Here is a 22,203-nt window from a genome sequence, read left to right on the forward strand (position 1 = left end):
TGAGGACGTTGGTCAAGTACTCGACTCCTGGCTCGTCCAGCTGCTTCAGCATACACATAGATATTCCTTTAGATGACTTCGCGTTACGGATGACACATGCAACATCACCCATCGTAAACTGTGGTGGTACCTCCTCGGCTGGATCTTATACGATATATACCTTCTTACCAGGGTTCGAGAGCGACTTAACCGTTGCCCACAGTTTACTTACTCCAGTACCAATGTTGCAACTCTTCAGGTGCTCCAACCATTTATTCCGCTTGTGCTCCGCGACTAATCTGCTGACCTCCTACGTAAGTTCCCTGGCCCTGGGATCTGTTGTTTGCCAGACTCGCTCGTTTGCCAGACCAACTGCTTCTGCTGGGAAATTGGGTCTCATCTCGGGTATTCGACCAGCAGGTATAAATCTAGCATATGCAGCAGTGATGATGCCTCGGAATTTCCTTTCTGCTACCCGTACATCAGAAGGAATGGAAAGTTCTCTGAAGCGCTGGTTCGTGAACTCTCTGAACTCTGCCAGTTGGCTTTCCTATGGTTAAGGAAAGTGCGGCGTTCAGAGATGAAGAAATCGGGCGGTCTGCTGATGGAGACGATTATGGGGAGATGGTCTGATCTAAGAGAAATGACGGGCTGCCAGCTGACGTCATTTATCAGACCCGGTGACACAATGGTTATATCTGGCGAACTGTGACACTCTCCCCTTATTCTGGTGGGGGCATTCTCATTTACCGTTCAGAACGTGGAGCTATCAATTTGCACTGCCAGCACTGTTCCCCTCTGGTCATTACCTAGGACGGAATGCCACAACTCATGGTGGGCATTGAAGTCCCCTAGCACCAGACGGTTATTGCCCTCCAATAGAAAACTAATGTTGGGCAAATAACGCGGTTCACAGCTATTAATCGGCGGTATATACACGTTAAGCACATCTACCTCGGCAGTACCACATTTAACTGCTACCCCCATACATTCCATGTATGGGACACTAGAGTCAAGCTCAAGCGAGTTAGGCCTGTATTGAACAGAGTGGTGCATAAGGAATGCTAGGCCTCCACCTCCACTTCTGGTGCGACCCTTCCTCAGAACCTAACCTAACCTTTATTTGATGTTTGATATCGGTACCGGTCGGCCAAAAATTTTCCTTTTCAATATACTTAACTATTCATGTATCAATGTACGAAAATAAAAAAACAACTTATGAATTGATAAACTTATTAAATAATTTACTAAAAATATAATTTATTAATTAATAATGATTTAGCCCAAATTCAGTATATGTATTGTTACGAATATAAATTTAGATTTAAGTTACTTTAGATGAATTCCGTTAATTTAAGAATTTGAATTGTAACGTAAATTTCTACTACGCAGTTTATTTGAATAACTTCACAACAACAACTACTGTATAGATTTTTCTACATCCTTCCATTTCCTCTATTATTTGTTGACGTACAATTCTTGTTAAACGTCATCATTGATGATCGCTTAATTCCTCTTTCTTTGTTACCCCCTCACCTGTATATGTGTTGTTGTTATTGTTTACTCAATGTAAGTTTGTATGTGTGTTTGTTGCATTGGTAGATTGTTCGTGATCTAGGTGTTACCAGATCGTCTAGAAACTTCTGTAGCTACAAGCAAGGCTCATATAAATAGGGGAAATGGAAAGGCAGTGAGTCAGTTGTGAATCAGATCGCGAATTGAAACCGTCGTGTAAAGTAAAGTGCAAAGTAAAGTTGTGTGAATAAAATCATTGTAATAATCGTAATCAGAACGAACCCGCGTTTTATTTGGTACGAACTGTATCGGGAAATAAAACAACGTCTACACGGGAATAAGTAAAGTCCAAGAACGTAACAGTATGTATACGAGGGCAGTTCGTAAAGTTCTTAGCCTAGCACAAAAAGCGCTGTATAAACAGAAAAAAGATAAGTGTCTTGGAAACTTCCATCTCTGTTATGAACACATGTTAAAAAAGACGCATCCGCAATTTTTTACAATGTAAACATTTGAAATGCGTGTTTTTAAAAAAATTGCAGACCTCAGCTAAGCTGAGATACTTACTGTTAAGGGTAAAGTAGGCGCTGAATTAAGTTATGACGTAAGTTTGGTTTAAGCCGTTTAACCTGTTAAGATGTATGATTTGAATCAATAAAATTGCCGTAGGCTAAAAATGAAAAAAATATATCGAAGCCCGAGCATGGTATAAATTGAACAAGCAATGTTATAGGACATTGTATAAAACATCTTTAATTAATGTTGCTTAACATGTTTATAAAATGGTAACCCTAGAATATGCAATAAGTAGATGGTCATAACGATCTTAACCCTTTGACGTATTTCCACGAGTCTGACTCGTGGTACAATTTCTGTGCCTAATATGATTATCACGAGTCTCACTCGTTGTACAATTTCTGTGCCTAAATTGATTATCACGAGTCTAACTCGATTCTCATAATAATAAGAATAAAACTAGTTGATGCCGTGCATAACATCTAATTTGAAATAAATAGTTTTATTACATGCATTCACATTTCGTTTCGTTTTGCGGCTGTTCTTAAGCATCAAAACCGGTTTACTTAGTGCAAGTTGTGTGCTAACAGTTGGAAGCGAACTTCGTTGCGCTAATTGATACGTCAAAGGGTTAACAAAACGCAATGTCATTACACAACTTCTCAATTATTTTTAGATCATAAGATAAACGAACATTTTTATAATGTAGTTGGTGCAATGTGGAGCCTACATCAGAATAATGCAGCCCAAACATTTCACTTTATCCACAAGAACAATACCCTTTTTCAAATGTTATTCAAAACATTTCAATTGCAATTCGAGAATTTCATTTGTAATTCGAAAACTTAATTTGTAATTCATAACATTTCACTTGTAATTCGAGTATGTAATTTGTAATTCACAACATTTCATTTGTAATTTTAAACTTTTCGTATGAAATTCAAAAAATTACATTTGAAATTTAAAAAATTGCATTCGTAATTCGAATATTTTAATTTGAATTTCGTAGAGTTTCATTTGATATTCAAAGAAATCCACTTGAAATTCGAAGAATCCAATTTGAAATTCATAAGATTTTACTTGTAATTCATAAAATTTCAGTTGTAATTCATAACAATTCATTTCAAATTCATACATATTCCTTTTGTGTTACCAATAAAATTTTTTGAATTTAAAATTAAATGTTATGAAAAACAAATGGAATGTTATGTATTTCAAATCAAATGTAAAGAATTTCAAATGGAATTATTTAAAGTTCAAATGGAATTTTATTAATTTCAAGTGTAATTTTATGAATTTCAAACGCAAATACTTGGCATTTCAAATGGAATTCTATGAATTTCGAAAGGTATTCTAGGAATTACAAATGAAATTCTCGAATTACAACTGAAATGTTGTGAATTGCAAATGGAATTCTCGAATTGCAAACTATATGTTGTGAATTACAAATGGAATTCTCGAATTACATTTGATATGTTTTGAATAACATGTGAAAAAGGTAGTTCCATACATGTGAATGTGAGAATAAGAAAGTGTTTTTTCTCGGCGAGCAACTTGTCATTAATGTACAAGAGTGCACCCAAAACAGAACCTTGGGGCACAAGGTTCACAGTAAATCTGTCATTCGATTAAACGTTTTAATTTTATTATGTACAGTATTAAAGAAAAATAGGACATTTAAGTGACGCAAAACAACATAACTTATACTACTCCAGTAAATTAAAAAAAAATAAAATTGTTAATAACATTGTTTATTAATTTATTTCAAATTTCTATACAAACAAGAAATATTATCTTAATAGTATTCGGTATTCACTTCTTCTTATTTTTCATTTTGGATGCCATTGCAGGTCTCTGGCTCTTGCGCATACTTCTCTTACGATTCTCTGCCTTCCGCTCAGTATTCTCTGCATTACGCTTCTTAATAAACTCAAGGCGCATGCGAGACTTGACAATTTGCTCGGGAGTACGCAACTCTTTGTCAACGCCCACTCCAGCTCTTTTCTTGGCTTCAACTTTGGCATTGTGTCGGGCATGTCTGCTGACAGGGTACCGTTGTTCGTGCGACAGAGGCTTGAAGGTGTCATCATCACTGCCAGCTTCTTTGGCCAGTTGTTCCTCGATTTTAGTTTTCTCCTTCCATTCCGTATAACGGCCAGTCTTAAAGGACGATGGAATCCAAGCACCAGATTCGGTACGAATCTTGTTTGCCCTGGGATCTTGCACGGCAACCATTTTCTTCTTTATGCGATCCCACTTTTTCATGCCAGGCTTATGACGAACTTCATTCGTTTCACGATCGATAACTGAGAATTCAGCTTTCATTGCTTGCCTTTCGAAATTATTAATGGCCAGACCGTCTTCAGTGTGTTTGTCGGCAGACTGATATGGTATGAAATTTTCGGAATCCTTTACATTTGTTTTAGACTTCTTTTTCTTTTTGGGCTTCTCTGTGTACAGGTCATCCATATTTTTGCGCTTTTTGGGTGCAACCACTTTTTTGAACGCTGAATTGATCTCTTCTTCATCGGCATCTTCAGACTGTTTACTTTCCTGTAATATTGGATTATATAAAATGATATTTTTGATTTAATTGTACTATATATTTGATTAAAGTATTGAAATGATGAAAGTGTTGTATGTTAAACATATAAAAAGTTAAGTATCCACCAACGGTAACTAAATGCGTTAAGTAAATTTTCAAAATTGCATTATAATACCCTATGAGATACAATGTCATTAATCTTATTCTTCGCTCTTCATATCACAATTTGCACTCCGTAGTTTTTATATATTCACTCTTATTTCTGAATACTAGCAGTTAATTACTTTTAAATTCCACTCTAAGGAATTTGGGTGAGCGAAGTTTTACCCAATTTCGGAATTTCGATTCATAAATCGTATAGGTATGCTGAATACTTTTGACCCAAATTAATGTGTATGTAATGATTTTGATTGTGAATGTTATGTACCTTTTGTGGTTTCGATTTCTCTGCCAGTTTGACCTCTTCCTCTTTGTCTAATTCCTCCATTTTAGATCGATATTTTTCGATAACTTCCGAATGTTGTGAACGTTTAGCCTTCATAATCTGATAAGGCACCGACTTTTGGCTGTTATTTAATTCAAATATTGTCTGAATAGGAAAGTAATAAAAAAATAAAAAAAAACCAAGACGAATGTGAATAGCAACAAACTTACATTATGAGGCTTAAAGCTTTTCATCTGCAAAAGTAAATCGTGTTTTTGTTCTTGTAATCTACGCTCTTCTTCGGCTATTTCTTCGGCAGATTTTTTGCTTGTCGACTGGGCAGCATCTGCTAATTTTGGTATGGCCTGTTCAATAAAATCCGTCAATGGTTTTAGGGCAAAGAATTTTAATTTTTTAACTCGAGCATTTGAGTCTGTAGATGCCACTGGCCTCGAAGACAAATACTTTTTGTAAGCATTTTCACTTGTTCGCAATACTCCGCTCTAAAAATACAGGACATTATATAAGCTGTATGTAACAATAAGTAGAATTCACTTACAATATTATGATTCTTTTTTATTTCCATCACTGTGAGATGTTCCTCTTCAAGTAACTCCTGGGGAACGGTACCAATTGCTTTGGAATCATTAATATTGAATTCGCGATTTAAGAACAAGTGCAAATCCAAAACATGAGCTGCATCTTCCATGGAAAATATTGAAAACGCTGTGCCAGTACGGCCAGCGCGAGCACAACGACCTACGCGATGCACAAACAGTTTGGGTTTACCAGGGAAGTGCAAATTTACGACATAGTCCAAACTAGGAATATCAATGCCGCGAGCTGCTACATCAGTGACAATCAGTACTGATACTTTTTTGTTGACAAATTTTGCAGTATTTATTTTACGAGCCGATGGATCCAAACTAGAATACACAGAGGTATTGGTTATGCCACATCCAGTAAGAATCTGCACAAATACATATTGAGTCGCACAATAATTTTAATTCAATGTGTTTGCTATTTAATTATGTTCTTTACTTCAGATATTTACTTACAAATGAAATTAGTTCGACATGGTGTTGTGTGCCGGCGAATACTACAGTTTGTGCATTTTGTGGTATAACATATTTTAGCAATGTTACCAATGTTGTATACCGGTCATCAGAACGACAATACACAAATTTTAGACTTAAGGCATCGGGCAGCTTGGATTCCACATCTACAAAAATATATAGCAATTAACATTCTACTCACAATTGAGAACAACAGGACATACCTAAACGTATTAGTACCGGATCGCTTAAGCCAGCTCGGGCAAAATCAACTAAAAGTTTTGGTAAAGTTGCAGAAAACAGAACCATTTGTCTGGACTGGGGCAAGCGGTGCAGAGTCTCATTTAATTGTTCACCAAATCCCATTTCAAACAGACGATCAGCCTCGTCAAAAACAATGTATTCTGAAATGAAACAAATCGATCAACTCTACATAAATTCCCAACTAAATTCATTTTGCTTATGTGCATTTAACCTACCCACGGAGCTCAATTTTAAATCCATTTCAACACACAAATGAAGGAATCTTCCAGGCGTCGCAACTATTACATCTGGACACGTGTGTATGGCTGAAAATTGTGAATCCATAGAATCACCGCCCAAAACCAAAATCGTTTTCAAATCCATGAACTTCCCCAACTCTTTAATAAATTTGTACGTTTGGACAGCCAATTCACGTGTAGGTGATAAAATCAAAGCCCTGGCCCCCTTTGTCGGATCTCTCCTCTTCAAACGTTCGAATAAAGGTATCAGGAAACAAGCCGTTTTACCGGATCCGGTCTTGGCCATGGCAACCACATCTCTGCCTTCCAAAATCAATGGAATGGTTTTGCGTTGAATAGGTGTAGGGACTTTGTAGCCCCGCTTCGTTATGCCTTTTATCACTTCATAGCTTAGCCCCATCGATTGGAAGCCTCCACTCTTCTTCGCCTTCGCAGAAGGCTTCGATTTCAGAAGATCACTACCTTCGCCATTCCCTCCACCATCCATAGATGGAAAACCAGGTAAATCGTTTACCTTGACCTGTAAATAACATTCCGGATTATAAGCGAATAAAATATAATTTAACTTCAACTTGCCATTGTTAATTTATTATTTATCTCCGTGCCTCGTAAATGCTTGTTTCTATTTTGTATTTGTTGAGCACGTGTAAGCAAAAACAATAGAGTTGGGTAGTTCCGCAACGAACTAGTTCATTGGAACTATTCCGAGAAAGGAACGAACGGAACTAGTTCCAGTTCTTTAATTAATATAATTCCTTTCTCTGATCCAGTTCCTTTTTTGAACTATTTGAAGCAAAGGAACTGTATGGAGCAAAGGAACTATAAAGAGCAAAGGAACTATATGGAGCAAAGGTACTATTTGGAGCAAAGGAACTATATATGGAGCAAAGGAACTATTTGGAGCAAAGGAACTATATATGGAAAAACGAAAAAAAAAAAATAATAAAAGAGAGAGAGATTCAAAAGAACAGTGGGAAGCCTCCAAGACTCCAGCCTTCATAAAATTCGCTTGTTAATCGTCGTTCTGCCAAGAATCAAGCGACGTCGTACGCAAACCTTCGCCAACAAATGGTCTGTTCCAGTACTTTTTATACCCTCCACCATAGTATGGAGGGTATATTAATTTTGTCATTCCGTTTGTAACTCATCGAAATATTCATTTCCGACCCTATAAAGTATATATATTCTTGATCAGGGTAAAATTCTAAGACGATCTAGCCATGTCCGTCCGTCTGTTGTAATCACGCTATCTTCTGAAGGAATTGAGATAGGGTGCTGAAATTTTGCATAGGGTTGTCTTTTGTCTGCAGGCAGGTCAAGTTTGAAGATGGGATATATCGGTCCACGTTTAGGCATAGCTCCCATATAAGGGTACCCCCCAATTTTCGGTATTTTGGGGTTCTTGAGCGCGTTTTTCAAGCGAATTTGTAGTAAATGTATCCACAAAAAATTATAAATATAGGTCCACTTTTTCTTGTAGCCCCCATATAACGGTACCTCCTAATTTTCAGTATTTTTTGGGTTTTTATCGTATTTTTCACCGAATTGGCTGTAATTTAGTATTTTGAGTTCTTAGCAGGTACCAAATCTCTCCACAAAAAAATTTAAATATAGGTCAATTTTTTCGGATATCCCCCATATAAGGGTACCCCCCAATTTCGGTATTTTGGGGTTCTTGAGCGCGCTTTTCAACCGAATTCGCTGCAATTTTGTACATTGGGTTCATATTGCGTACCAAATATCTCTACTAAAAATTATAAATATCGGCCCACTTTTTCTGGTAGCCCCCATATAAGGGCACCCCAAATTTTCGGTATTTTGAGGTTCTTAAGCGCGATTTTCAACCGAATTCGCTGAAATTTGGTACAGTGGGTTCATATTGGGTACCAAATATCTCTATTTAAAATTATAAATATCGGTCCACTTTTTCATTTCAAATACCTGTCAGTATACCTGTGGTGGAGGGTATCCAAAGTTCGGCCCGGCCGAACTTAACGCTTTTTCACTTGTTTAATAGTAAAGCTAGTAAAAGGGAAACATTTCAAGTCTCAGAGTACAAAATAATTTGAAAAGTTCGGGAATGCAAATCTAGTAAATATGCCAAAATTAGATGGCAATACTTCAAAATCAACATAACAAAAAGTTTACAAAGAGAAAGCCATTTTGTTTTGTGCTCTCTTAAATTTGATTCAATGCTTTACCAGTTTTATGGGTTCAGGAACGGGTTTCGAGTAAAAAGTTGCAAAACTTGTAAAATTAGTAGATTCTTTTAGGTTTTGGAACGGAGCTAAAATAAAAACGACGACTGAAAAAATTGAAAAACGTTCCACCTGCTAACGAATGGGAGGAGAAGACAAAATGGCCGATAAAGATGAACTCAAAATGGTATAACCGAAAGTTTACGAATTAGGTGGGATAGGTGGGATGGAGACTAAATGGAAACCGTGTTGTTTACGAATGAGGTTTAGGCAAAGCAAATCAGAGACATACAATCGTTACAATCGTAAAGACTTGACAAGACGCAGTTTCCAATATTAGTGTCAAATTTGTGCTATAGAGGGCTACACATTTTATGGAAAATGTACTTAACAGCAATACTTAACATACTTAACAGCAATAGTAACAGTATTTTGCAATGTAACAGTATTTTGCAATGTACCAAAAAATACTTAACAGCAATAGGTTCGTTCGTTTACTTTCCCAGTAATATTTACTCAGTAAGAATTTGCAGAGAGTAAATACGAATTTTTCCTTCTCAAGAGAGAAAACTGCAAAAAGTAAACGAACAACATCCAGTAAAATATAGTTTCGACACAGCTGATTAAAACAACAAACAAATTCGCGCAAACTAAAAAGCAGCATTTTTATTAGAAAAATGGATAACAAGCGGAAAATTGATGTTGTTTGTTCCCCACAAACATTTTAAAGGGTTGCGACCTGTTATTCCTGTATCTGCAATTGATATGGGGGTGGACATAACCGATGGTGTTCCAGACATGTTAGGGATGCACACTTTTTTGTTTGGTTTTTGAACCTAAAAAATCGTTCGCCAATTACTCTTGTATTACCTTATTTTTAAATACTTGCGTTTTCTTCATCCATTTTGGTATTTAATGATACAAAATCATAATAAAATTCACAAAACAATCAATTTTCTTGAGAACAATTTTTTGTTTGTTTACAAAACATAACAAAACAGCTGATTAAATATCAGCTGATGGTACAAGAAAATTCTTCTTTTCTTTGTAAGAATTTGCAAATACTCAGTAACACAACTGTCAAATCTGCTCTCTCAATTCACTCTCTTTTACTGGAATTTTGGGTAAACGAACAACATTTTGTAATAATTTGTACAAATTCGTACAAATTATTGAGTAAACGAACGAACCTAATGTTAATTATTTTGAAAAATATGGTAACCAAAGTGAAGTTATTTAAATCAATTGCCGTGTTCCCCTGCCACAGTTCATCTTTAAAAGTCGTGACCCCGTTGTCATGGGTGTAATGGTCGAAAATGGCAAAGGTCAAGAGATTTGGGTTAAAAGTGAACCCTTACCCGGTGAATCACCAAAAATGTTTCCGTGATGATTTAATTAAGGCTGATTGGGATCTAATGGTTGAACTGAAGAAATTTTTCCAATTTTTTTAAAATGTTTATAAATTTTTAATTTGTTTGCAATATGTTTATTTCTCGTTGATGTGGATGCCTGAAAATTATGATGTGTATTCAAATAATGACCCATGAATACAAAAAGAACAATGCGTTCAGGGTATTATAGCTTTGTGCAGCCCCAAGAGTTTGTAACACCGCGAAATGTTGGTCATAGACCCTCCTTTAAGTATAGCGATCGTCATATCTCGACTAGCTGAGTCGATCTAGACATGTGTGTCCGTCTATCCATTATAATTTGTAAACACGATACAAGCCACAGTTATGGACCAATCTTCACGAAATTTTGCATGTTGTTGTTTTTGGTAAAGATCGGTTAATATTTAGGGGATGAAATGGACCAAATACTTTATTTTTGTCGGTTTTCTGGTCGCTCCAGAGGCCGCAATTCTGATCCCAACATTGCGAATTTTTACTCGGAGAATGGGATCGGGGCAAAGAATAAACATGCCCGATTTGATAAAGATCGCTCAATATTTAGCGGGTCAAATAGACCCTGACTTTTGTGTGAAAAATGACAAAATGTTTGTTCTATAGCGATTAATTTTCGGTGATGATCAGATAATAATTTTGGGCTGACGTGGACCGAAAACATAATTTTTTGTGTTTTTTACGAGTCGATCTATAGGCCACAGGTCGAATAGCACAACACAACCCACGGTGAAGGGAATCTGGACAAGCGATTAGAAGGGCTGTACTGAATATTTGTAATATTTTTTGACCTCTAGTCGACCAAGAGGGTTTAAATATTGCGAAATATTGCTCAAGCTCAGAATATAGAACTACAAGAAATCAAATTTCCGCTGAAGTTGTGTAGGGTATCATATGGTCGGCCCCGTTCGACTATACTGCTCGGCTCACTAGTTTTCAATTTTTCCTTTTTTTGTTATGCCTAAAATATCCTCCGTCACTTCAAAATTTTTATTTCCTCCTCAAAAGAAAAAAAATCTTCCCAAAAAAATAAAATTACACAAAATTATTAAGTGATTAAAAATAAAACTCATTTATGGCAATAAATCAGCAATAAATTAATTATAAACCAACAAAAAAGTATAAAAAATGTTTCATTATTATTAATTGGGTACTAACAAACCGATTGGATTATTAGTTTATGAGCTATCGTGCCCGCCATTCTCAAAACTCTGCTTCGAGAAAAATGCGTTTGAGAATCACTCTTGCCGTCACTTGATGCTGACACAATAAATCGGCTATATCAAGAGTAGATTCGAATTAAAAAAAATATGACACCGAGAATGGGGGGCTTTGGTGCACCTTCTACATAAAATCTGACAAAACTATATATGAGAGCTATATCTAAATCTGAATCGATTTTCTCGAAACTTAGCACATATCATTCTAGACTCAATTCATTATGCTATGCCAAATTTATTCAAAATCGAAAGATATATAGGGACTTTGCTACACCATTTAAATTAAATCGGTCGAACATATATCGAAAACTGAACCGATTTTCATTTTCGCGGTCGTCATAGTCTCTTCATAGTATCCAGATTTTTATTAAGTTCATTGAAATAAGTAGTGAATATATTGTTACGAATATAACTTTAGATTTAAGTTAATTTAGATGAATTCCGTTAATTTAAGAATTTGAATTGTAACGTAAATTTCTACTACGCAGTTTATTTGAATAACTTCACAACAACAACCACTGTATAGATTTTTCTACATCCTTCCATTTCCTCTTTCATTTTCTATTTTGTTATTGTCATACAATTCTTGTTAAACGTCATTCCTCTTTCTTTGTTATTCCCTCGCCTGTATATGTGTTGTTGTTATTGTAAGTTTGTTTACTCAAGTTTGTTGTTGTTGTTATTGTTCACTCAGTAAGTTTGTTGTTGTTATTGTTACTCAATGTGTTTGTTGCATTGGTAGATTGTTCGTGATCTAGGTGTTACCAGATCGTCTAGAAACTTCTGTAGCGACAGGCAGGGCTCATATAAATAGAGGGAATGGAAAGGCAGTGAGTCAGTTGTGAATCAGATCGCGAATTGAAACCGTCGTGTAAAGTAAAGTGCAAAGTAAAGTTGTGTGAATAAAGTCATTGTAATAATCGTAATCTGAAAGAACCCGCGTTTTATTTGGTACGAATTGTATCGGGAAATAAAACAACGTCTACACGGGATTTAGTAAAATCCAAGAACGTAACAATTGGTGTCGGAAGTGAGATTACGATAATACTACGATGAAGTTCAAGGATCTACGAGTGGAAGACTTGAAGAAGGAGCTCAATAAATTGGAATTGTCCTCTACTGGCAACAAGGCTGAGCTACAAAAACGTCTGTTGGATGAGTTCGGGCGCCGTGGTATGAACATCGATACATATGAGTTTGACAGTAAGGATGAAGTGGATTTATCGGAAATTAGCGAATCCAACGGTGGGGAAGCCTCGTCAGTAGCTGCCAGGGGTGACGATTTAAGAGAAATGCTGGCTAAAATGTTTGAGGAAAATTACAGAAGGAGCGAGGAAAATTCGAGAAGAATGATGGATAAACTCGAGAACATTACAGAAGTTATTGGAAGGAGAGTGGAAACCGTGGAGGTCCAAATAAAAGAGTTGGATAAGAAAGTGCAGTCGGTTGACGAGAAGATTCTGTCTGTGGATGAGAAATTTCTGGTCCACGACCACAGGGTTACGAATCTGGAGAAGAAAATATCAGAACTGGAAATTAAGGGTGGTCCGGTGCGAGTTCCTGATAACACACTAAAAATCAAACCTCCTGTATTCGACGGCTCTACGTCATTCAATGTTTTCAAGTTACAGTTCGAGACAGTGGCTTCTAGAAATTCGTGGAACGACAGCGACAAAGCGGTTGCACTACTTCTGGCATTGAAGGGCAGTGCTGCTGATGTTATACAGAGTATTCCTGTCGCTTCTAGAAACAACTATGAAGATGTTATTGCTGCACTGGAACGTAAGTACGGTGGCGAACATAAACAAAACATCTACCTTATGGAATTAAGGGGAAGAGTGCAGAGGGCAAACGAGACGTTGCAAGACTTTGCAGCTGAGGTGGAACGTTTGGTGCTAATGGCGTATCCAGGAGAGAATCACCCATTGCTGGACCGTATGAAAATCGAAACCTTTGTGAATGGCATACGTGACCCTGAGATTAAATGTGCAACATATGCGTCACCAAAAGCGTCGTTTGCCGAAACTGTGTCGTTTGCCCTTGCCCAAGAGACGGCAAGAATAGTTGTTAAGCCCCAGACCCACAAGATTAGCCAACTGGAGACCGAATGTTGCGAACACAAATCTCTCGTTAACTTGATCAAGGACGCCATGAGGCGGATAATAGAAGAAACAAAGTTAGTAGGGATGACTAAGCCCAGGGTTAGATGCTACAACTGCGATAAAGCAGGTCATATTGCGCGCGAATGCAGAGCTAAGCGCAAACGATCCAGGTCATCGTCACCACCTCCAACGAAAGATGGTAGAAGAATGGCTCAACATTCCACCAATGAGTCACCGTTAAACCGAATCGAGCACAGAGAAGGCGGAAAACACGGTAATGCTGATGCCCTGTCTCGTCGGCCATGCAAGGTAGAATACAGCCAATGCTCAAAGGCTGAGTGCAAAGAGAATATCGTGGATGTCCGACGATTGCAGTTTGAGTCGGGAGAAGATTGGTCGACGGAACAACGAGGGGATCCCATTCTGGGCAAAATAATTTCGGCCATAGAAACGGGCAAGCGACCTAGTCGCAAAGAAATTACCTCCGAAAGCCTTCTTTTAAAATCCTATTGGGCCCAGTGGGACAGTCTGCTTATAAAAGATGGTTGCCTATATCGCAAATGGGAAAGTGGGGACGGTAAATCTCACCGGAACTTGATCGTCGTCCCAGATTCCAAAATAAGAGATGTCTTGTCGGAGTTTCACGATGGGCCAAGTGGAGGACATCTTGGCATAGCATAGCATAGTCATCAGAACGACAATACACAAATTTTAGACTTAAGGCATCGGGCAGCTTGGATTCCACATCTACAAAAATATATAGCAATTAACATTCTACTCACAATTGAGAACAACAGGACATACCTAAACGTATTAGTACCGGATCGCTTAAGCCAGCTCGGGCAAAATCAACTAAAAGTTTTGGTAAAGTTGCAGAAAACAGAACCATTTGTCTGGACTGGGGCAAGCGGTGCAGAGTCTCATTTAATTGTTCACCAAATCCCATTTCAAACAGACGATCAGCCTCGTCAAAAACAATGTATTCTGAAATGAAACAAATCGATCAACTCTACATAAATTCCCAACTAAATTCATTTTGCTTATGTGCATTTAACCTACCCACGGAGCTCAATTTTAAATCCATTTCAACACACAAATGAAGGAATCTTCCAGGCGTCGCAACTATTACATCTGGACACGTGTGTATGGCTGAAAATTGTGAATCCATAGAATCACCGCCCAAAACCAAAATCGTTTTCAAATCCATGAACTTCCCCAACTCTTTAATAAATTTGTACGTTTGGACAGCCAATTCACGTGTAGGTGATAAAATCAAAGCCCTGGCCCCCTTTGTCGGATCTCTCCTCTTCAAACGTTCGAATAAAGGTATCAGGAAACAAGCCGTTTTACCGGATCCGGTCTTGGCCATGGCAACCACATCTCTGCCTTCCAAAATCAATGGAATGGTTTTGCGTTGAATAGGTGTAGGGACTTTGTAGCCCCGCTTCGTTATGCCTTTTATCACTTCATAGCTTAGCCCCATCGATTGGAAGCCTCCACTCTTCTTCGCCTTCGCAGAAGGCTTCGATTTCAGAAGATCACTACCTTCGCCATTCCCTCCACCATCCATAGATGGAAAACCAGGTAAATCGTTTACCTTGACCTGTAAATAACATTCCGGATTATAAGCGAATAAAATATAATTTAACTTCAACTTGCCATTGTTAATTTATTATTTATCTCCGTGCCTCGTAAATGCTTGTTTCTATTTTGTATTTGTTGAGCACGTGTAAGCAAAAACAATAGAGTTGGGTAGTTCCGCAACGAACTAGTTCATTGGAACTATTCCGAGAAAGGAACGAACGGAACTAGTTCCAGTTCTTTAATTAATATAATTCCTTTCTCTGATCCAGTTCCTTTTTTGAACTATTTGAAGCAAAGGAACTGTATGGAGCAAAGGAACTATAAAGAGCAAAGGAACTATATGGAGCAAAGGTACTATTTGGAGCAAAGGAACTATATGGAGCAAAGGAACTATTTGGAGCAAAGGAACTATATATGGAAAAACGAAAAAAAAAAAAATAATAAAAGAGAGAGAGATTCAAAAGAACAGTGGGAAGCCTCCAAGACTCCAGCCTTCATAAAATTCGCTTGTTAATCGTCGTTCTGCCAAGAATCAAGCGACGTCGTACGCAAACCTTCGCCAACAAATGGTCTGTTCCAGTACTTTTTATACCCTCCACCATAGTATGGAGGGTATATTAATTTTGTCATTCCGTTTGTAACTCATCGAAATATTCATTTCCGACCCTATAAAGTATATATATTCTTGATCAGGGTAAAATTCTAAGACGATCTAGCCATGTCCGTCCGTCTGTTGTAATCACGCTATCTTCTGAAGGAATTGAGATAGGGTGCTGAAATTTTGCATAGGGTTGTCTTTTGTCTGCAGGCAGGTCAAGTTTGAAGATGGGATATATCGGTCCACGTTTAGGCATAGCTCCCATATAAGGGTACCCCCCAATTTTCGGTATTTGGGGTTCTTGAGCGCGTTTTTCAAGCGAATTTGTAGTAAATGTATCCACAAAAAATTATAAATATAGGTCCACTTTTTCTTGTAGCCCCCATATAACGGTACCTCCTAATTTTCAGTATTTTTTGGGTTTTTATCGTATTTTTCACCGAATTGGCTGTAATTTAGTATTTTGAGTTCTTAGCAGGTACCAAATCTCTCCACAAAAAAATTTAAATATAGGTCAATTTTTTCGGATATCCCCCATATAAGGGTACCCCCCAATTTCGGTATTTTGGGGTTCTTGAGCGCGCTTTTCAACCGAATTCGCTGCAATTTTGTACATTGGGTTCATATTGCGTACCAAATATCTCTACTAAAAATTATAAATATCGGCCCACTTTTTCTGGTAGCCCCCATATAAGGGCACCCCAAATTTTCGGTATTTTGAGGTTCTTAAGCGCGATTTTCAACCGAATTCGCTGAAATTTGGTACAGTGGGTTCATATTGGGTACCAAATATCTCTATTTAAAATTATAAATATCGGTCCACTTTTTCATTTCAAATACCTGTCAGTATACCTGTGGTGGAGGGTATCCAAAGTTCGGCCCGGCCGAACTTAACGCTTTTTCACTTGTTTAATAGTAAAGCTAGTAAAAGGGAAACATTTCAAGTCTCAGAGTACAAAATAATTTGAAAAGTTCGGGAATGCAAATCTAGTAAATATGCCAAAATTAGATGGCAATACTTCAAAATCAACATAACAAAAAGTTTACAAAGAGAAAGCCATTTTGTTTTGTGCTCTCTTAAATTTGATTCAATGCTTTACCAGTTTTATGGGTTCAGGAACGGGTTTCGAGTAAAAAGTTGCAAAACTTGTAAAATTAGTAGATTCTTTTAGGTTTTGGAACGGAGCTAAAATAAAAACGACGACTGAAAAAATTGAAAAACGTTCCACCTGCTAACGAATGGGAGGAGAAGACAAAATGGCCGATAAAGATGAACTCAAAATGGTATAACCGAAAGTTTACGAATGAGGTGGGATAGAGACTAAATGGAAACCGTGTTGTTTACGAATGAGGTTTAGGCAAAGCAAATCAGAGACATACAATCGTTACAATCGTAAAGACTTGACAAGACGCAGTTTCCAATATTAGTGTCAAATTTGTGCTATAGAGGGCTACACATTTTATGGAAAATGTACTTAACAGCAATACTTAACATACTTAACAGCAATAGTAACAGTATTTTGCAATGTAACAGTATTTTGCAATGTACCAAAAAATACTTAACAGCAATAGGTTCGTTCGTTTACTTTCCCAGTAATATTTACTCAGTAAGAATTTGCAGAGAGTAAATACGAATTTTTCCTTCTCAAGAGAGAAAACTGCAAAAAGTAAACGAACAACATCCAGTAAAATATAGTTTCGACACAGCTGATTAAAACAACAAACAAATTCGCGCAAACTAAAAAGCAGCATTTTTATTAGAAAAATGGATAACAAGCGGAAAATTGATGTTGTTTGTTCCCCACAAACATTTTAAAGGGTTGCGACCTGTTATTCCTGTATCTGCAATTGATATGGGGGTGGACATAACCGATGGTGTTCCAGACATGTTAGGGATGCACACTTTTTTGTTTGGTTTTTGAACCTAAAAAATCGTTCGCCAATTACTCTTGTATTACCTTATTTTTAAATACTTGCGTTTTCTTCATCCATTTTGGTATTTAATGATACAAAATCATAATAAAATTCACAAAACAATCAATTTTCTTGAGAACAATTTTTTGTTTGTTTACAAAACATAACAAAACAGCTGATTAAATATCAGCTGATGGTACAAGAAAATTCTTCTTTTCTTTGTAAGAATTTGCAAATACTCAGTAACACAACTGTCAAATCTGCTCTCTCAATTCACTCTCTTTTACTGGAATTTTGGGTAAACGAACAACATTTTGTAATAATTTGTACAAATTCGTACAAATTATTGAGTAAACGAACGAACCTAATGTTAATTATTTTGAAAAATATGGTAACCAAAGTGAAGTTATTTAAATCAATTGCCGTGTTCCCCTGCCACAGTTCATCTTTAAAAGTCGTGACCCCGTTGTCATGGGTGTAATGGTCGAAAATGGCAAAGGTCAAGAGATTTGGGTTAAAAGTGAACCCTTACCCGGTGAATCACCAAAAATGTTTCCGTGATGATTTAATTAAGGCTGATTGGGATCTAATGGTTGAACTGAAGAAATTTTTCCAATTTTTTTAAAATGTTTATAAATTTTTAATTTGTTTGCAATATGTTTATTTCTCGTTGATGTGGATGCCTGAAAATTATGATGTGTATTCAAATAATGACCCATGAATACAAAAAGAACAATGCGTTCAGGGTATTATAGCTTTGTGCAGCCCCAAGAGTTTGTAACACCGCGAAATGTTGGTCATAGACCCTCCTTTAAGTATAGCGATCGTCATATCTCGACTAGCTGAGTCGATCTAGACATGTGTGTCCGTCTATCCATTATAATTTGTAAACACGATACAAGCCACAGTTATGGACCAATCTTCACGAAATTTTGCATGTTGTTGTTTTTGGTAAAGATCGGTTAATATTTAGGGGATGAAATGGACCAAATACTTTATTTTTGTCGGTTTTCTGGTCGCTCCAGAGGCCGCAATTCTGATCCCAACATTGCGAATTTTTACTCGGAGAATGGGATCGGGGCAAAGAATAAACATGCCCGATTTGATAAAGATCGCTCAATATTTAGCGGGTCAAATAGACCCTGACTTTTGTGTGAAAAATGACAAAATGTTTGTTCTATAGCGATTAATTTTCGGTGATGATCAGATAATAATTTTGGGCTGACGTGGACCGAAAACATAATTTTTTGTGTTTTTTACGAGTCGATCTATAGGCCACAGGTCGAATAGCACAACACAACCCACGGTGAAGGGAATCTGGACAAGCGATTAGAAGGGCTGTACTGAATATTTGTAATATTTTTTGACCTCTAGTCGACCAAGAGGGTTTAAATATTGCGAAATATTGCTCAAGCTCAGAATATAGAACTACAAGAAATCAAATTTCCGCTGAAGTTGTGTAGGGTATCATATGGTCGGCCCCGTTCGACTATACTGCTCGGCTCACTAGTTTTCAATTTTTCCTTTTTTTGTTATGCCTAAAATATCCTCCGTCACTTCAAAATTTTTATTTCCTCCTCAAAAGAAAAAAAATCTTCCCAAAAAAATAAAATTACACAAAATTATTAAGTGATTAAAAATAAAACTCATTTATGGCAATAAATCAGCAATAAATTAATTATAAACCAACAAAAAAGTATAAAAAATGTTTCATTATTATTAATTGGGTACTAACAAACCGATTGGATTATTAGTTTATGAGCTATCGTGCCCGCCATTCTCAAAACTCTGCTTCGAGAAAAATGCGTTTGAGAATCACTCTTGCCGTCACTTGATGCTGACACAATAAATCGGCTATATCAAGAGTAGATTCGAATTAAAAAAAATATGACACCGAGAATGGGGGGCTTTGGTGCACCTTCTACATAAAATCTGACAAAACTATATATGAGAGCTATATCTAAATCTGAATCGATTTTCTCGAAACTTAGCACATATCATTCTAGACTCAATTCATTATGCTATGCCAAATTTATTCAAAATCGAAAGATATATAGGGACTTTGCTACACCATTTAAATTAAATCGGTCGAACATATATCGAAAACTGAACCGATTTTCATTTTCGCGGTCGTCATAGTCTCTTCATAGTATCCAGATTTTTATTAAGTTCATTGAAATAAGTAGTGAATATATTGTTACGAATATAACTTTAGATTTAAGTTAATTTAGATGAATTCCGTTAATTTAAGAATTTGAATTGTAACGTAAATTTCTACTACGCAGTTTATTTGAATAACTTCACAACAACAACCACTGTATAGATTTTTCTACATCCTTCCATTTCCTCTTTCATTTTCTATTTTGTTATTGTCATACAATTCTTGTTAAACGTCATTCCTCTTTCTTTGTTATTCCCTCGCCTGTATATGTGTTGTTGTTATTGTAAGTTTGTTTACTCAAGTTTGTTGTTGTTGTTATTGTTCACTCAGTAAGTTTGTTGTTGTTATTGTTACTCAATGTGTTTGTTGCATTGGTAGATTGTTCGTGATCTAGGTGTTACCAGATCGTCTAGAAACTTCTGTAGCGACAGGCAGGGCTCATATAAATAGAGGGAATGGAAAGGCAGTGAGTCAGTTGTGAATCAGATCGCGAATTGAAACCGTCGTGTAAAGTAAAGTGCAAAGTAAAGTTGTGTGAATAAAGTCATTGTAATAATCGTAATCTGAAAGAACCCGCGTTTTATTTGGTACGAATTGTATCGGGAAATAAAACAACGTCTACACGGGATTTAGTAAAATCCAAGAACGTAACAATTGGTGTCGGAAGTGAGATTACGATAATACTACGATGAAGTTCAAGGATCTACGAGTGGAAGACTTGAAGAAGGAGCTCAATAAATTGGAATTGTCCTCTACTGGCAACAAGGCTGAGCTACAAAAACGTCTGTTGGATGAGTTCGGGCGCCGTGGTATGAACATCGATACATATGAGTTTGACAGTAAGGATGAAGTGGATTTATCGGAAATTAGCGAATCCAACGGTGGGGAAGCCTCGTCAGTAGCTGCCAGGGGTGACGATTTAAGAGAAATGCTGGCTAAAATGTTTGAGGAAAATTACAGAAGGAGCGAGGAAAATTCGAGAAGAATGATGGATAAACTCGAGAACATTACAGAAGTTATTGGAAGGAGAGTGGAAACCGTGGAGGTCCAAATAAAAGAGTTGGATAAGAAAGTGCAGTCGGTTGACGAGAAGATTCTGTCTGTGGATGAGAAATTTCTGGTCCACGACCACAGGGTTACGAATCTGGAGAAGAAAATATCAGAACTGGAAATTAAGGGTGGTCCGGTGCGAGTTCCTGATAACACACTAAAAATCAAACCTCCTGTATTCGACGGCTCTACGTCATTCAATGTTTTCAAGTTACAGTTCGAGACAGTGGCTTCTAGAAATTCGTGGAACGACAGCGACAAAGCGGTTGCACTACTTCTGGCATTGAAGGGCAGTGCTGCTGATGTTATACAGAGTATTCCTGTCGCTTCTAGAAACAACTATGAAGATGTTATTGCTGCACTGGAACGTAAGTACGGTGGCGAACATAAACAAAACATCTACCTTATGGAATTAAGGGGAAGAGTGCAGAGGGCAAACGAGACGTTGCAAGACTTTGCAGCTGAGGTGGAACGTTTGGTGCTAATGGCGTATCCAGGAGAGAATCACCCATTGCTGGACCGTATGAAAATCGAAACCTTTGTGAATGGCATACGTGACCCTGAGATTAAATGTGCAACATATGCGTCACCAAAAGCGTCGTTTGCCGAAACTGTGTCGTTTGCCCTTGCCCAAGAGACGGCAAGAATAGTTGTTAAGCCCCAGACCCACAAGATTAGCCAACTGGAGACCGAATGTTGCGAACACAAATCTCTCGTTAACTTGATCAAGGACGCCATGAGGCGGATAATAGAAGAAACAAAGTTAGTAGGGATGACTAAGCCCAGGGTTAGATGCTACAACTGCGATAAAGCAGGTCATATTGCGCGCGAATGCAGAGCTAAGCGCAAACGATCCAGGTCATCGTCACCACCTCCAACGAAAGATGGTAGAAGAATGGCTCAACATTCCACCAATGAGTCACCGTTAAACCGAATCGAGCACAGAGAAGGCGGAAAACACGGTAATGCTGATGCCCTGTCTCGTCGGCCATGCAAGGTAGAATACAGCCAATGCTCAAAGGCTGAGTGCAAAGAGAATATCGTGGATGTCCGACGATTGCAGTTTGAGTCGGGAGAAGATTGGTCGACGGAACAACGAGGGGATCCCATTCTGGGCAAAATAATTTCGGCCATAGAAACGGGCAAGCGACCTAGTCGCAAAGAAATTACCTCCGAAAGCCTTCTTTTAAAATCCTATTGGGCCCAGTGGGACAGTCTGCTTATAAAAGATGGTTGCCTATATCGCAAATGGGAAAGTGGGGACGGTAAATCTCACCGGAACTTGATCGTCGTCCCAGATTCCAAAATAAGAGATGTCTTGTCGGAGTTTCACGATGGGCCAAGTGGAGGACATCTTGGCATAGCAAAGACCGCTGAAAAAGTAAAGCAGAGATTCTACTGGGTCGGCTGTCAAAAATCCATTGCCGACTGGATCG

At 37.5% G+C, this 22,203-nt stretch overlaps 2 protein-coding genes across 2 annotated transcripts in view; one reads left to right on the forward strand and one right to left on the reverse strand.

Annotated features, from left to right (window-relative positions):
- LOC133335151 (laminin subunit alpha) overlaps positions 1 to 22,203 on the forward strand; it is a 607,777-nt gene that overhangs the window by 346,819 nt on the left and 238,755 nt on the right. The gene's annotated exons all lie outside the window — the stretch shown is intronic.
- Positions 3,823 to 15,030, reverse strand: LOC133335180 (ATP-dependent RNA helicase DDX54). The gene is made up of 10 exons (XM_061543485.1): positions 14,520 to 15,030; positions 14,265 to 14,444; positions 14,125 to 14,207; positions 6,514 to 7,057; positions 6,259 to 6,438; positions 6,038 to 6,201; positions 5,539 to 5,949; positions 5,210 to 5,482; positions 4,983 to 5,144; positions 3,823 to 4,563 (listed from the first exon to the last, which is right to left on the reverse strand). Exons 1-10 carry the CDS (start codon positions 15,028 to 15,030, stop codon positions 3,823 to 3,825), a joined length of 3,249 nt encoding a protein of 1,082 aa, XP_061399469.1.

Source organism: Musca vetustissima, unplaced genomic scaffold (genome assembly GCF_032173495.1).
Source record: "Musca vetustissima isolate MV318-11 ecotype Yass unplaced genomic scaffold, APGP_CSIRO_Mvet_v1 utg1735, whole genome shotgun sequence".
Classification (NCBI taxonomy): domain Eukaryota; kingdom Metazoa; phylum Arthropoda; class Insecta; order Diptera; family Muscidae; genus Musca; species Musca vetustissima.

Excerpts from the sequence above, each read along its gene's own strand:
- LOC133335180 (XM_061543485.1), bottom strand. The coding sequence starts at position 15,030 with ATGGATGGTGGAGGGAATGGCGAAGGTAGTGATCTTCTGAAATCGAAG. Across the intron at positions 7,058-14,124 it reads ATGCTATGCTATGCCAAGAT|GTCAAGGTAAACGATTTACC; the intron begins GTCCTCCACTTG and ends TGTTATTTACAG. Across the intron at positions 5,950-6,037 it reads ATGTCGAACTAATTTCATTT|ATTCTTACTGGATGTGGCAT; the intron begins GTAAGTAAATAT and ends GTATTTGTGCAG.